The sequence below is a fragment of the Lepidochelys kempii genome, chromosome 9, assembly GCF_965140285.1.
Source record: "Lepidochelys kempii isolate rLepKem1 chromosome 9, rLepKem1.hap1, whole genome shotgun sequence".
Taxonomy (NCBI): Eukaryota; Metazoa; Chordata; order Testudines; family Cheloniidae; genus Lepidochelys; species Lepidochelys kempii.
In genome coordinates, this window is record NC_136388.1 from 7788197 (window position 1) to 7804887 (window position 16691).

The following is a 16691-nucleotide window of genomic DNA, read 5'->3' on the forward strand; positions in this document are numbered from 1 at the left end:
TTTACAAAACCCAAAATAGTTTTATTCACTTTTTCAGATTTTTGCCTCGACGAAACATTTTGCAAACATGCTAAGGCTACAAAATGTCCAAGTTGACAAAGACATGCAATGCTGAGCATTCAATAAGTCACGGCTATAACTGGAGTGACCGCACCCACCTGGGCCCCGGGGCCCACAGAACAGGGATGGTGTACAGTAATCATGGTAACGTACCACACAGGACTCAGCAACCTGAGGTAGGTCTCTTTACAGTAAGAAAATAACTTCCTTCCAGTGTCACACCCTGATCAGCAGGAACCTGTTCAAAGTTGCAGAAGACTTTGGGGTGTTAAGTGTTAAGGTAATATGTGTGCAAGACCAAAACGAGAAATGCTGATGTATTATAAGGTTAGTGTAAGTGAACAGCTCGAAGGGTGAGTGTTATGTATGCCTATAAGAACCAACCTCAACCTGTAAGGAGCATTAGCAGCTTCAGGATAAATGATTCAGCTGGAGCAGCTCAGGAAAGAAAAGACTTTAGTGCCAGCAACCCAGGGTTTGGATTTGAACTTCAGAGAGCAATTGTTTTACTATAGGTTGTTCTATAAACATTTAGATCCTAGTCACCAGTTAGATCAGCAAAGCAGGAGTTCGGTTATTTTAATAGAAACAAAACCCAAACTCCATTGATACATGAGGGAATTGCCCCAGGACACTGCACGAGGAAGAGCTGCTGCATTCCCATCACTGCACCAGGACACAGTGATCGTGGAACTTTCCTGTGACCCAGAAGTGGTCTTCTCCCTGAACCACTCAGGAAATCATAAAAAAAGCTACCCTGGGAAAGCATCATTGGAAGCAGCTGCCACCATGAACATTAGTGATGCTCCAAACAGCTTTAACAATAGTTACGATGCAATAGAGTTACACCACAGAGCCCTTCCCCCTTGTGCAGGACGACAACGATGGGACATTGAAGGACACTACTGCAAAGCTTCACTTCCATTCAGACACGCAAAAAATCCGGCACTATGAAAAGACCAGCTGTAAGAGACTAAATGGTGTCTGATACAGTCTGATAAAGCCAGCTCTCTAGTACCGTAACCTGTACAAAAATTATAGAAAAGAATATGCACTGTTATTAATACAGTGCTCATTTTAATATAAAATAAACAGCTTACATTTCCACTGTAAATATAGGCTATGTACAGAATTATGTATAGATATAGCTACATGTATAAAGCTTCATTATAGGCCTCTGATACATTTATAACTATGGCTCCCTGAGCCACTTGTAGAGTGCATTTAGTAACAAAAAAATTTAGTAATATGAATATGGAATAAATACAATAAAAACAGGAAGAAATCTTACAGGGTTTTAAAAAGTCTCCGGTTTGACACATTGTGCTAAAAATTAAAAAGATGAAAAGGCAATAATCTGCTTTGACAATGAGGAGCAGGCCTGCCACAGGCAGGGATTGGAAACCTCCAAATTAAAGTGACTGTATCCTGAATTTTAGCCCTTGACCGCAACCTTGTTGTCTGCAGCAGCAAACATGGCATAGAAGCGCGAGTTCTCATTGGACAGAAGGGCAGGCGGAGTGTCGAATTCCACTACCTAAAACAAACAAGGTGGGGAGTTTTCATTAATGAAATTCAGCATTAAACAGGTTGCCACAACAGAGGGTATGCTAACATCATAGTGATGCATCAGGGGACTCAATGCAAGGGACTATGCCCAGGGCAGCTATATTCCAGGTCCCAATCCGACTCCCTGCCCACATCATCTCCTGAGGCCACACAGACAGACTGCATAATGCCAAGTTTGGAGCACCCCTTATTTGCTTAGCATCTTTTTTCAAATCATTCCATGGATGCCCACATGCTAGAAAGACTTCAACAGCTGACAGCCTCCTGGTTCATTATCCAGGCCTCCCTTTGCAGATCTGGCTTTAGCCTACTAATGGCATCTGCTTTAAGATTTTAGATTGTATTCTGTTAGGACTGAAACGTCTTTTACCTTCCCCCTTTCATTTTCTTACCACCGTCAAGAGTTTCCATTATTATTTTTTTCCTAGCATCCAACCCCACAGGAAGACAGAGTCCCTCCCCAAAGAGCATTGTTCTGACATAAATGAGCGGCACAGGATAAAGAGAGAGGAATGAAGAGCACCCAGTAATGGATGAAGGCAACAATAAGAGCGCATAATTATTCAGAGGGCACAGATGCCTCTTGGTGCCTTCACCAAATTAGTCTTAAAAACCTAGACATGGCTCCTGCTCCACGTGCCAGCTGGAGTTTTAATGAGAATTAGTTCTCCCAGCTCCCTACCAGCCCAGAGTGCAAGAGCGAACTCTGACGCCCAGCAGCAGGACAATGATAGGTGGCATGGTAACAGTCTATGCCTATTTGAAGGGTGTAAACATCAAGCAGGGATAGGAATTACTTAGACAGGGGTGTAACTTGGAGGAATGGGGAAAAATTAAGAAAATGTAGGCTAAACTTTAGGAAGAAAAAAAAGTTTCCTAAGATGAGACTGATCCAGCTGTGGAATAGTCTCCTGGGGGCCGGGGGTGCATATGTCCCGTCTCTGGGAACATTTCAAATGAGACTGGACAAAACACTAGGAATGTACAATAGTGAGCAACCCTGCACTGGCTCAGAGACAGACAGACTTGGTGGGACCCAACAGGTCTTTCCTTCTCTGACTTCTAGGACCACACCATATTCTTCACATTTGGAGTTTACTGTATAGAGCCCCTATATGAAAATCTGAAGCATGTCTCTCACAGCCAATTATTACCATAGGGCTGCACAACAGCGCCAGGGCAAATGGCACTGAACCCTACCGAGATGCAGGCAGCTCTTATACCGGTTAGAATTAATCTGTCTGTGGAGTTTCCAAGTGATGAGCTTGCTCCTACATACCTGCTTCTAGATGGGTTTGGTGTTTTTTAAGGAAAAGCGGGAGAAGGAACATTCATCCCCTTTGATCTCATCATGATGGAGCAGTCCCTTATTCCAACACAGAGAACTACTGTCACAGGGGTGAAAGAACATACAGCCACAAGTACCATGGCTTTCCATGCTATGGAGAGACAAGCTCAGCCTGGCTATGTAAGCAGCACCAGCAAGCAGGCTATACCTAGAGCCAAAGCAATCTACAAGAATGCCAGCCACAAAGGCAAAGTGCTACTAATTACCTGCCCTTGTGTTAGCACCATGATCCGATCAGAGCCCAGCACAGTGTGCAGGCGGTGAGCAATTGTTAGCATAGTGCAATCTGCAAATGCCTCCCGAACAGTCTCCTGAATCAGTACATCTGTCTCCGTGTCCATCGCAGCTGTTGCTTCATCTAGTATCAAAACCTGCAAACGGCACATAATGCAGGCTGTTACATTCTAGCTAACCCACTTCCCCCAAGTACACAGGCACACAGCGTGGTCTGAAGACAATTCTGCTGACTGCCATGACAACAAGGGTGACTGATAATCCTAATAATGCCTCTTGCACTTGAGAAGGGCATCTTGTGCAACTGCCTTGGACGCAGTCACTCCCTGGGCCTTGTTTGCTGGGAGCATTTTACGAGCGCCTGTCCCATGGCCCTATAACAGATGGGGCCGTCGCGTAGGGCTCAGACAGCAACCTTATTCAGTTTTATATTCCGCACCTGAATCTCAGATTTGAGCTTTAACCAGTGAACTATTCCTGAAGAAACAAGCACCTTCAGCACTCTCAGGAGAAGGCTTTTGGAGAGAGAAGGAGATGAATGGAGGCTAGGAAGTCTGTATCATCAATCAGCTGTCTAGGACTAAAAGCACTGTGCTGTGGACTGCTGGCTCCTTTAACAGCATTAATGCTGGTGTCTACCTTGTAGCAGCTCTCACTAGCTTATATCATACAGCTAGCCTGAGAAAGGAAGAGATTCCCACCATCCAGCCCTTGCTTAGCTCAAGACCATGCCCGCATTACCATAGATAGGTGACAATAGCTTGAACACTGCAACTCACATAGTATTTATTGTTCTCTTTAGTCTCCGCTTTGAAGTTTTCATACACAGAACTACAATTCAGAGACACTATTCCCCTCTACAGACTTCTGAGAATACCCCCCTCTCTCAAGCTTCCATGTTGCCACTCCCATCTAGAGTTAGTCAATATTGCTCCTTAGTAACCTGGAGGGGATCGCTGTTAAACAAGGACACCCTCTTTCTCTCCAGATCCAGACAACCACACTACTGGAATGGCAGCTCATCAAATCTCATTGGCTAAGCTAGGTGGGCATCGCTGGTATTTCATGTGATACAAGAAAAACCCAGGGTACTGCAGAGAGACGTGTGGGGATCTTAGATGAGACCACAGGTCCTTCCAAGCTTGCAATGAATCTGATGGTCTGAGTGATGGGGTGAAGGTGGGAAGGGGGGGGTGGGGAGGCACTGTGCTGATGGAGGTGCCATTTTTTGATGAGATATAAAAACTGAGGATGAGAAAACTCAATGAGAGCCACTTTTTAAAAAGAAAAAGGCAGTTTAACCCTGAGTCCTGGTCAAGTTCCACTTGGGTCCATCCATTCTGAGCTACCTAAAATCCTTTCTTCACTTAAATTATTATTCAGTTTCCCCTCCTAAAGGAACAAAAACCTTGATAATTTTTGGCAGCATAGGTCCCATGTTCCACTTCTAGGGGTTACATTTAAGTGGAAGAGGAAGTGATCCTTACACCAAAAGAAAATACTTCGATACTGTCAGGATGAATGGAGCAATGTAAAATATCAGCTCTGCAACAATCTTGGCGAGCACTAGCAAAGGCGGGGGGCGGGAGACAGCACCTAGTGCTGTCATGCAACAGGACAAAGCCACAAGCACAGCCTAAGACTCTAGCTGTTAAACAACAAATCTCTGGATACAGTATTTGGGAGACCTATGAATCGTAGGGTGTCCTGAAGAACTAACATCTGCCTAAGGAATGCCTTCCCCACTCTCCTGACCCCATATACTCTGTGGGTCACATTACTTGTTGGTGTAACTCCCTTGACATCAATGGAATTAGAACAGGGATGAATTTGGCCCACAGAGCCATCTTCTCATGCTGCAGTGACTGTGACCTCTCCAGCTATTTCCCCTCCCGCAGACACTCACCTTACAGCGACGCAGCAAGGCTCTGGCTATGCACAGTAACTGTCTCTCCCCCACAGAGAAGTTTTCCCCATTTTCCATCACTTCCGATTCCAGTTTCATGGGCAGCTGAGCAACCTGCAGGGAAAGCAGGGGGAAGATTGAAGCCACTGTACTGAGATGTTGCACCACCACCACGTGAACAGGACAAGTCGCACTGCTGCTTCTCTGGAAATTCAATCCCACCACGGGGCTAAGAAAAGTTCCATCCATCCCGTGCCCCTCACCCTGGCGTCCAAGTGCTTCCCACTCCCTCCATCTTCCCGAAGAAACAGGTCGTACTAAAGAACCTACAGAACTAGAACCTGTTTAAACTAAGCAGGTCTGATAGCTTGAACATCTAGTCAGTCTGTCTGAAATGCCTCATGTATTTGATAATGCTACTGTGAATTTACACTAGAATTCTGGACATGTAGGGCTAGACTAGAATACCCAAATGATTTCAAGAGGTAACCTTGCAGTGACATTAGCTTAAAATAAGTGAACAAGTCTCATTCATAAAAGCCTACAGCGTATTCAGAAGTCACATCAGTATGAATACCCTGTCTCCTGACATCCTCCCCCATCAAGAGCAAACCCTGAACCTAGCCCTGTGCTGTGCAAGTTCCTACATTCTAGAGCCAAATAGGCAGCCTAATGCCATGTGACCGATCCACTGTGGGAAAAGGAAAGAGCTGAAGGCGAAGTGGCAATGAGACTTGCGGCAGATAGCAAGCACACACAGCAGATTTAGAGTTCACTATATGTGTACACACCCTCATCACATCACCAGAAAAGTGACACAAGCCTTTCCCATAAGCAGAAGAGACTGCAAGGACAGACTGAACTTTACCTGCAAGTCTTTAAAGCAGCAGTGGCTACTAGTGGGATACGCAGGTAAGATCTTTCTCTCTCTCTCTCTCTCTAACATAACCATACCCTTTCTCCTCTCTCCCACTGTGCATCATACTTACACACTCCTTCATGTGAGTCCTTTCCAAGGCATCCCAGATTTGCTCCTCACTGTACTGGTTGAAAGGATCCAGGTTTGATCTAGAGGAGGAGGGAGAAAATATAACAAGAATCTCTCACCAGTTCAACACTGAATGGCAAAACTGTGGAGTTCTAACCCCTCAGCATGGACAGCTCGTATCCACCCAATGCAGCAACAGAATTCACACCACAGAAGTCAGGCACTCCTGGCACACCACGGTTAAAATGGCCAAAAAAACTAAAAAGGTGGAAAAAACCCACAAAAAAGCAAGAATCTAAGGGAGATTTAAAGTGGGAGGCTACCTGTAAGACAACACAAAGCAATGATCATGCCCAACTCAGAGTCTCTACCAATACCCAGCTTGAACTCAGATTTCACTTGCTTCTGTGTCACAAGCTTGTTATAGTTTTAAAAGCCTGTTAGAACGGTTATACTAAAATGAAAGGTTGGAAGCGTTCTAACTAGACCACCACTCCTAGGCTCTTGCACTACACACACCGATGGCAGGAGCAGGCCAGTGCCAGAAGGCCCAGCTTCTGCTCCCAAACCAGCATATCGCACCAGGTACCACACACAACAGCAAATGGCAATTCCGTGGCACCCAGATTTCTGAAGCTTCTGCTGTTTCCTAGGATCAGGATTTTAGTCAGTTTCACTTTCCTGCTATCCACACATGGTGCAAAATGTAATGAGAAAATGAACATAGGAGAAGGGATGTGTATGCCACAAAAGAATCAGCCAAGATGAACTGCTGGATGCTACACTATTGAGTCACTCTAGTTAGTGCTCTGGGGGGAGATCCACTGCTTGGGACATTTAAAATTAGACTGAACAATACACCACAGAAATAATCTTTCAAGGTTCATGTCAATCTAATGGCACTTTTCGATCTCCATTGTCTATGGTTTTACTAACCTCACAGTTCCACTGAATAACACAGGCTCCTGAGGGATTATTGAGAGTTTGCTGCGGAGATCTGCTAAACCAATGTCATTGATTTTCACTCCATCGATTTTAATACAGCCTCCAGACAGTTCAACGAGACGAAAGAGTGCCATTCCAAGTGAGGACTTCCCTGCATGGATGGACGGGGGGGAAGGAAAAAAAAAAAAAAAAGTCAGCCAGTGGTTTTTGGGAGCAACAGCTCCGTATAGCTGGTACTGTAGGGACAGAGACAGTTTAAAAGAAGTGTTTCAAAATATTGATACAAAGTGGCCTCCAAACAGTTCTGGGTGGGTCTAATCCAGGCTGGGCTTCAAAATCTTTAAAATCCTAAACACCAATTCCTCATTTAGAAACAAGAATACTGAAACTTAGCTATTCATTTGATATCTTCCTACTCAACTGCCGTTTTAAACGAACAGCATCTTTCACATTACAGGCCTCTTAAGAAGATTTAGGGCCAAATGTGGCTGCCATATCTATGCAAACTCCTCCCAGCAAAACCACAACAAGCAGATTTTAGGGGAACAATTTGGCCATTGAAAGAAAGAGTTGGATAGCTATATGTTGGCTGAGTAGACAAAAATAGTTGCTACTCAATGCTGGGCAACAGCCGTAGATGACAGAAGAGGGGTTAATTAGTACTGTGTTGGCCAGAACGTAGCTGGGTTTTCCCTCTTCAAGAGGGATTATTTTTTGTTCAAGTCTTCGTCCGTGTGGATCCCACTCAAGGTGTGCAAGTGGGATCCACACAGAAGGCACATGGCACACCTTGAATGGGATCTGCACAAACAATTCTGAAGAACCAGTTACATAAGGTAAGTAAACCGTTCTTGTCCAGCTGGACATCTTGCATCCCATTCAAATGCCTTCAGCTCAGATCCTGAAGGAAGCATCTTCACAGTGGTGCAGAGGCTTTCACATCAATAAGAGCTAACCAGTTATATCGTCAAGCCTGCCAGCAAAGTTATTTAATTCCACCCAAAGCTCCTTCTCACCTGACCCCGTCCGCCCCACGATGCCAATCTTTTCCTTGGGTTTAATGGTAAAGGACACTTTCTTAAGCACCAGTGGGAGATTCTCTCGGTACCGCATCTCTGCGTTTTCAAAGACAACTTCGCCTTCTTGGGGCCAGTCCAGAGGGGGAGCTTTATTCTTAATTCGAGCTGGAGCCTCCAGAGAAAGGGTCTTTAAAAACAAAAACAAGACCGAAAAGTCTAGTTTCCAGTCAGCAAAATGCATCAACATGGCAAATCGTTTACTGCAGTTCTTTACGGGAGTTGGTTTCTTTGTATTGTAGATTTTTCCCCTTCTTTTCTCACTGCTAAGCTGGGGAGGGAAGCTGTGCCCCCAAAACTGATCCCAGGTCCCTTGAATGGTGCTCTGCATTTCCCCACTACAGGGTCAGCCCCACATGCTGCTTTAAATGCCACCTTAATGAGCATTTGAGGAAGGCAATGTTGCCTAGTGGCAAAGGCACCAGATTAGGAGTCAAGAGACCTGAGTTCAATTCCTGGTTAGAACATAAGAATGGCGACACTCAGTCAGGCCAAAGGTCCATCTAGTCCAGTATCTGACAGGATACTTCCGACAGGTTTCAGAGTAACAGCCGTGTTAGTCTGTATTCACAAAAAGAAAAGGAGTACTTGTGGCACCTTAGAGACTAACCAATTTATTTGAGCATAAGCTTTCGTGAGCTACAGCTCACTTCATCGGATGCATACTGTGGAAACTGCAGAAGACATTATATACACAGAGACCATGAAACAATACCTCCTCCCACCCCACTCTCCTGCTGGTAATAGCTCATCCAAACTGACCACTCTCCTTACAATGTGTATGATAATCAAGGTGGGCCATTTCCAGCATAAATCCAAGTTTAACCAGAAAGTCTGGGGGGGGGGGGGTAGGAAAAAACAAGGGGAAATAGGCTACCTTGCATAATGACTTAGCCACTCCCAGTCTCTATTTAAGCCTAAATTAATAGTATCCAATTTGCAAATGAATTCCAATTCAGCAGTTCCTCGCTGGAGTCTGGATTTGAAGCGTTCTCCGACTGGTTTATGAATGTTATAATTCTTGCCATCTGATTTGCGTCCATTTATTCTTTTACATAGAGACTATCCAGTTTGACCAATGTACATGGCAGAGGGGCATTGCTGGCACATGATGGCATATATCACATTGGTGGATGTGCAGGTGAACGAGCCTCTGATAGTGTGGCTGATGTTACTAGGCCCTGTGATGGTGTCCCCTGACTAGATATGTGGGCACAGTTGGCAACGGGCTTTGTTGCAAGGATAGGTTCCTGGGTTAGTGGTTCTGTTGTGTGGTATGTGGTCGCTGGTGAGTATTTGCTTCAGGTTGGGGGGCTGTCTGTAGGCAAGGACTGGCCTGTCTCCCAAGATTTGAGAGTGTTGGGTCATCCTTCAGGATAGGTTGTAGATCCTTAATAATGCGTTGGAGGGGTTTTAGTTGGGGGCTGAAGGTGACGGCTAGTGGCGTTCTGTTATTTTCTTTGTTAGGCCTGTCCTGTAGTAGGTGACTTCTGGGAACTCTTCTGGCTCTATCAATCTGTTTCTTCACTTCTGCAGGTGGGTACTGTAGTTGTAAAGAGAGTGGTCACTTTGGATGGGCTATTACCAGCAGGAGAGTGAGCTTGTGGGGGGGGGGGGGTGAGAAAACCTGGATTTGTGCTGAAAATGGCCCAACTTGATCATCATACACATTGTAAGGAGAGTGATCACTTTAGATAAGCTATTACCAGCAGGAGAGTGGGGTGGGAGGAGGTATTGTTTCATGGTCTCTGTGTATATAATGTCTTCTGCAGTTTCCACAGTTTGCATCTGATGAAGTGAGCTGTAGCTCACGAAAGCTTATGCTCAAATAAATTGGTTAGTCTCTAAGGTGCCACAAGTACTCCTTTTCTGTCTTCCGACAGTGGCCAATGCCAGATGCTTCAGAGGGAATGAACAGAACAGGTAATCATCAGGTGACCCAATCCCGATCACCCATTCCCAGCTTCTGGTTCTGCTATTGGTTTGCTGGGTTACCTTGGGCAAGTCACTTCCCCCTCCTCTTGCCTCAGTTTCCCATCTGTAAAATGGGACATTTTATTTTTAATTCAAGCTTTATTTTTGTAAAAAGTGCGGATGGAAAATGCTAAGAGCTAGATACTGTTTATAGACAGAAACCATGAAGTTCTTGGGAGCCTGCAGGGAGATTTTATGGCTGTGGGACACAGCAATGGGACACAGCAACTATCTTCAAATCACAATTTTACGGCAATGCTACATAGTGCCATAGAAATGCTGATTCACCCACATTTGCTGTGCCAGGGTCACGTATTAGTTTTGCACATGGGTCAAGCGTGATCTGCATTTACAAGGTGGATAAAACATGAAATTCAACGAGTAGTTCCCCTCAAACTTCATCTGCCAACCCACCGGGCTGGCTCCTTGCCCTTTCCTTTTGTTGCTACACTTGGCACCCTGTCAGAGCCCTTGCTAAGTAGTTATAAACATCACATTCCATAGAAAACAAAAATTAAGAATCAGATGCAATCCATGTGATGGCACATTTCTCTTTGGTACGTTTCAAAATGTGAGTAATTGCCACTTTCCCCAATTTCTTCCAAGAGCATCTTCTTGCTAGAAAGCAGAGATTTGGCTAGTGGACACAGTAGATCTACTGGTGTTCAAAAGGGGTGCTGCTCAATGACCGTAGTACTGTATTTCCTTGAACTAGGTGCTAGTAAAAGAAATCTGAACAGCCACATTGAAAAGATGCCAAGCCTAGGGTTTCATGGGGCACAGAAGCTGCTGGCAGCTTATTTTCTAGCACACAGATACCCATGCCATCCCCAAGATGGAGAACTGAGGCTCTTTGTTTGCTATGGTCAAAGATACAGAAAGCCACGGCTAGCACACAGCAAAAACTGTGATGGGAAATGACAACAAAAGTCAAATATGCTTTATATTGCAATCAAAACAGTTTTAAACAAGTTCATGATACAATGACCATTCAGACAGCCAACAGGGTAGGAAATCATAGAGTTGTCTTGCTCAGTAGCAAGCCGTCCAGGGTGACAAAAACAATGACTTTACAAAACCCTATGAAAGGCCTGGGTTTTGTCCCTGAAGACATGGCCATGACAAAAACAGCACCGCTCAGTGAGAGCTACACTTGGCCATTCACAGGGGGAAGGTACAGAAATACCTGGGATGGTTCCCTCAGCTTCTGCAGGTAGAAAGAGTCACCTCGGATGGCTGCACAAGATTGCTAGTTTCCTTTTGTTTCTTTGTGTAGCTACAAAATTAAACTAATGTTTCTTTCCCCTGCACATGCAGTCTCTAGAATAGAACAGGATAAACTATCCCACATATGGACTGCTTAAAGGCCTGGAGTTTCCAGAGGATACATGTCTATGGCGATTGTTTGAGATTGCTGACCAACTCCTCAAACGGCACAAGGGGAGCTGCACTCTGCGACTCCTGTGTCTGTGGACCTGAAAAAGAGGCTAGTCTGCAAACCCACATATCAGACCCACTGTACAAGCTTCTCCGGGACCCCTCTCTTCCCACAGTACCAACACAGAGAGCCCACTGTAGTGTAGGAAAAGGTGTGGAGCAGGATTTACTGCTACCTTGAGCAACAGTAACTTGCTATACATTTAGCATGGCAAGTTGCACATCTGTACAAGGACAGCATGTTGTTTAGTCGCTGTCCTGACTCATCCCCGTCCATCTCCCCCTCTCAGCTGTCTTAAGGTTCTCAGCTGCCAACTTCAATTCTGGAAAGGATTCCACAATTTTCAAAATATATTTTACAGCAGACAGCTGTGTGGAAAACAAGAGTGACTCAATGGGGACACAGTGACTTTAAACGCCGAGCAAGTAGAGTCAAGTCTTAAAAGAGCCACTAATAAAGTAAACCTTTCAGACCCTGAAGTGACGCAAACATGCCAGAGAGTGGGTATTATGCAGCTGCCCTAAAATATTGGATGGATTTCCTGCAGTGAGCCCTTCTCACCCCCACATTTCCTTCCTTCTTGCTGCAGGACTCCTTGCAAACATTCAGAGTGTAATTACGCTTCACTGCAACCGGGCAGAAGCCCTGTAAATTTATTCACCAAGCAAATGAATTCTTAGGCCCCAGTCCTGAAAACACTAAGCATGTGTTTAACTAAGTGCAGCACTAGCCCCCGGTGAAGTCAATTTTAAGCACATGCATGTTTGCAGGAGCAGTGCCTTATTTCCTATTCTAAAGCAGGTTCCAATGCAGATACAGGCCAGCTCTCCTTCCGCTCATGTCAAGAGCATGAACAGCAACAAAGAATTGCACAAGAGAGTGAGAAGGTGAACTGATGCCTTACCTTGATATAGTGATCAATCCTCTCCACTGAGGTGAAGCGAGCCTCTGTTTCTGAGGCCAGTCTGACTGTGAACTGGAATAACCCTGTTAACTGGGAGGGGGAAGAGACAGGAACTGAACCATTCATTTCGCAGAATTCTACTGGATTTGTTCATTCTTAACATGTCTAAGAGCTTTTCATAATCAATACCCCACAGAACTTGGATGCCTTGATGCAAAATAACCTCACTTGTGGTAGCTTAATCGTTAATTTTAGAAGGCTTACAGTCCCCATCAGTAATTCTTTATTACCTCACCTACCTCATCTCTCTAATATCCTGGCACTAACATGGCTACAACATTGCATAATATTAAGCTCTTCATTTTGTAGTTTCACCTTATTACAAGAAGGGGGCATAAAAAGAAGGGGGCATACAATGGAACTAACCTCTATGTATTCTAAGCACTACCATAAACTAAAGGTCACAGTAACACACCTCATCAAGCCATCAGATTGGCTAACGTGCGTGTTACTTCTCTAGAAATATCCAGGAAAGAAAAATGTGCAAATATTCTATCAAGTGCCCAAAACAGCTTCCACTCTAACATTAAAAGAGAGAAATTCAGCCACCAACAGCAACAATCTCAAGCATGACTCCCCTCCCAGCCTGTCCCTAATCACTTGGAAAGGCCCTAATCCTTGATCACTATTGCTCCATTATCAACAGAAGCATCAGTCTCTCTGCCCTCTCCCACAACACTGCATTAAGCAAAAACTTTTCAGTAAGACATTATTGTTACCTACACCAAGATGCACCATGGTTAGAGATTCAGACAGATTCTAGAAGACAGATGTGGACAGCACCTCACCTGCACAGCATAAGAGATGGCGAGCCCAGAGTATGCAGGAGGAATCTGGCCATGCATTAAGACAATCATCAGGCCGGTGGTTGTGATGAGGGCGATGCTGATAACATCTAGTCGTATGGCCAGCCAGCGCATTGCACAGCTGAACAAGTAAAATGGTGCTTGATTGTCATCCAGCAGCTCTTGGTACCTGGAAGCAGGTAAGGGAGAGATTTCTAGAGGGGCAGTTGCACCACTTTGAAGCTTTGTATTTAACTATGACACTTCTAATACTGCTGCACGAGACTAATATCAGAACTCATCTGGATGGACTAATCCTGGTTGTTGCCTGTCATGCAGAACACACTCCAAACCAGGCCTAGGGGTAGGGGATTCGCAAATCCTTTTATCCTCTGGCCCCTAAATCACATAAGGGATCTGCTGATCTTTGTGGTTCTCAAGCCAAGAACAAGCCAACATAAACAACAGCAAACCACAAGGGATGCCTCAGCATTCACTAACATTATAGCAACTCCTTTCCCCACATAAACCGAGCAGCATCTTCCAGGAGAAACCCAATAGCTACAAGCTACTAATCCCATAAAAGCTACAGTGCCACAGAACACTGAGCGTACAAGTACTATTTCAAGAGATATTACAGCACATTGATAGGATTTAATGAGACTAGATGATTAAAACAGATATTAGCATCGGATTTGTAGTTCCAGCTCTGTGTAACCAAGGAAATGCAATTAATGGAAGATGGTTTTGAAGGGCTCACAAGATCAGCTGCCAGTTTTTCAGGTCCTGAAACAGTGGTTCATGCAAGTCCTATCCCATGCTAACGAACTCCAGGCGGAGTGCTGTACTGACCTGTGCAGGAATTCCTGCCTTTTGTTGTAGGCGTGGATTGTGGAGAGACCCTGTATACTAGACGTAATATGAGACAGAAACGGAGACTGCGTGATGTTGTCCTGGCGCTTCAGCTCACGAATAAAGACTCTGGAAGAGAGGAAGGAGCAACTCTGATGGACGCACACAACCATCCATACTACACTACACCAGCCTGAAGAATACATTGCCCAATTAATTTAAGATAGAGAGGCTCTGACCCATTAAAGCGACTGGTGAGCTTACCTAGATACAACATGCAGGATTGTGAAGAGGACGGTGAGGGGCACCACTGCCACCATAAACCATGGGAAGACCCCAGCGATCACCCCGGCACAGAAGAACACCAGGATGACATTCTGAATGAACATTTCAGCTTGAAATGGCAAACGGACATCAACTGGAAAAGATGGGAGAGAAAGAGGGAGGTCTTGGAAACAGGGAGCCAAATAACCTAAATAAAGCAATTCAGTCCAGCTTCTACGAAGTCCAGGATACTGGTTTCCAAGACTAATTTAGGTATAAAGCCTTGCTCTTTAATGAGTGTTTTTGTCTTCTACAATGCTAGTGATCTTTGTAATTGCTCCTCCCGTTCCCACCCCACCGGTAAGGTCACTGCTGCAGCATTGGCCATTAAACTCTTTGCTCTTAACTTGCCATAAAAAAAGGCATCAAGGTGGTTTGGATGGGAACAATAAGGTGGCAGGTCTGGTAGCAACCACGAGCATCAGGACTGGACTGGAGTCCCCAGGACCAACCTTACTACACAGGGCATGGCTGAGCCTTCAAAGCCTGCCAGTCTCCTTCCTTCCAAAACAATTTAAGAGCTTCTAGTGCACAGAGAAATGAATATTACTTTTATTTTGGGGATGAACACATAACAAAAAAAACATGCAATAAAATCAATTTTATCCTAGTAAACCTGTGGGCTAGTTACTAGCAGTACCCCAGCACTGACTGGTGGGTGTCCATATGCATTGGATTTAGATATGAAATTGGTTTGCTATATTTCTTTTTGGGTTGGTCTGATTTGGGGCTTTTCCATTCACAGGAGACAGCCTATAGCCTAACCCTGGCATGGCCCAATTACTGATTTGTCTATTTCAAATATGCCACGTGCACCAAAGGCTTCTAATCTTCATCTCTGCAGCCAGTGACTGGCATGCACAAGTGAGTTAACTGGAAGGTCTGAATGCAGACTGTGATGTGTTACAGAGGACAGAGAGGGACACACCTTCATCCATATCTTTGGAGAATCTGTTGAGAATCCGCCCAGTGGGTGTAGTGTCAAAGAACTTCATGGGGCTGCGAAGAATTCGTCGGAAGAGCTCATCATGGAGCCTGGAGGAAGCTCTAAGTGTTCCCTGGTAACACAGCAAAGGTTACTGGGGTTGTGTAGGGATGTCTGGCTATGCTGTCATTCACATCACGCCCACCGCCAAACAACTGAACTGGCTTACTGTGACCAAGGGGCCGAACCTCGCATCAGCCACGACCCAAAAGCAAATCTCTGCTCTTGCAGTCTTGAAGGCAGCTACAGAGTCTGTGCTGCTATGCGTTGGAAGGAAGATAATAATCCAAAAGAGGTTTTAACAGTGAAGAAGGTAGTAGCCCCAGGTGATAGAAGGTTGCAGTCAACCCAACTCATGCTTGGGCTGGCCCAAATTCAGGAAGTCCTTCTTGGGAGCTGAAGGCAGCCTCCTCACAATAATACCAAGAGGAGAGAATCAGAATGCCAAAGGCCCCAGCCATGCAGAAAGAGAGGGAGGGAAACACAATTGGCCTTGGTGCGTACCTTGACAAAGACAACCCCACGAACAGCTTTCAGAATCAACATGACTCCCATAGAGAGCGCATAGATGCCGGCATAGTAGCGCATGTGAGGGTTATCTTTCATACTGTTGCTCACAACAGTTTCATTTCCCAACATCACGGTGGTGTTCTGTGTGAAATCCAAGATCCCAGTTACATGGTTGTAGAAGACAAGAGCAGGCCAGAGGCTCACTGTGGCTGGGGCAATTTGATGACTCTCTTTCTTAAGTATTTTAAAACTTTCTTTTTTTTTTTTAAATAGGCTTCTTTTTTTAAAAAAAAATTTCCATGGAAAAAAGAACCTGGCCAATCTGGAGTAGCAGAGAAATCCAAATCCTCTCACACCCACCCTAAAAGGGAAGCTCGAGTAGAAAGCGAAGATCTTTTTAACTGACTCAGTTACATAGCCACCGTCTGCCTATGTACCCACCTACAAACCCATTCCAGCTGTGCCCCAGTCAGGATCAGTGCTCCTTTATGCAAGGCACTGTATGAACACAAGATGATCCACCCCTTTTGATTTAAGCCAATGTCCCTTTAATCTTTACTGCAGCTGCACTCTGGACTGAGTATTTAATCTATAAATTAGGTCTATCAATACACCCAGATCTCTCTCTCTACTCTTAACTAATTCCGTGGCATTTAACGATAGGTTTCTTGGGTGTTATTTCCACCCAAGTGCACCAGTGTATGTTTAGGCACACGGCATTTCAATTTGTAGC

General features: G+C 44.9%; 1 protein-coding gene across 7 annotated transcripts in view; it reads right to left on the minus strand.

The window, feature by feature from the left end:
• The window catches only part of ABCC5 (ATP binding cassette subfamily C member 5), a 73586-nt gene continuing 56895 nt past the window's right edge, over positions 1-16691 (minus strand). For 5 of the 7 annotated variants that reach the window (XM_073359170.1, XM_073359172.1, XM_073359168.1 and 2 more), the window contains exons 19-30: positions 15953-16099; positions 15392-15521; positions 14404-14557; positions 14140-14268; positions 13291-13477; positions 12443-12532; positions 8067-8256; positions 7042-7201; positions 6107-6185; positions 5118-5231; positions 3184-3348; positions 1-1597 (exon numbers count right to left, since the gene is read on the minus strand). In XM_073359170.1, the coding sequence (XP_073215271.1) occupies positions 1496-1597; positions 3184-3348; positions 5118-5231; positions 6107-6185; positions 7042-7201; positions 8067-8256; positions 12443-12532; positions 13291-13477; positions 14140-14268; positions 14404-14557; positions 15392-15521; positions 15953-16099 (1647 nt within the window). In that variant the 3' untranslated portion in view covers positions 1-1495. The remainder of the gene's footprint in view (positions 1598-3183; positions 3349-5117; positions 5232-6106; positions 6186-7041; positions 7202-8066; positions 8257-12442; positions 12533-13290; positions 13478-14139; positions 14269-14403; positions 14558-15391; positions 15522-15952; positions 16100-16691) is intronic. The other 2 variants (XM_073359173.1, XM_073359174.1) reach the window with 2 other exon arrangements.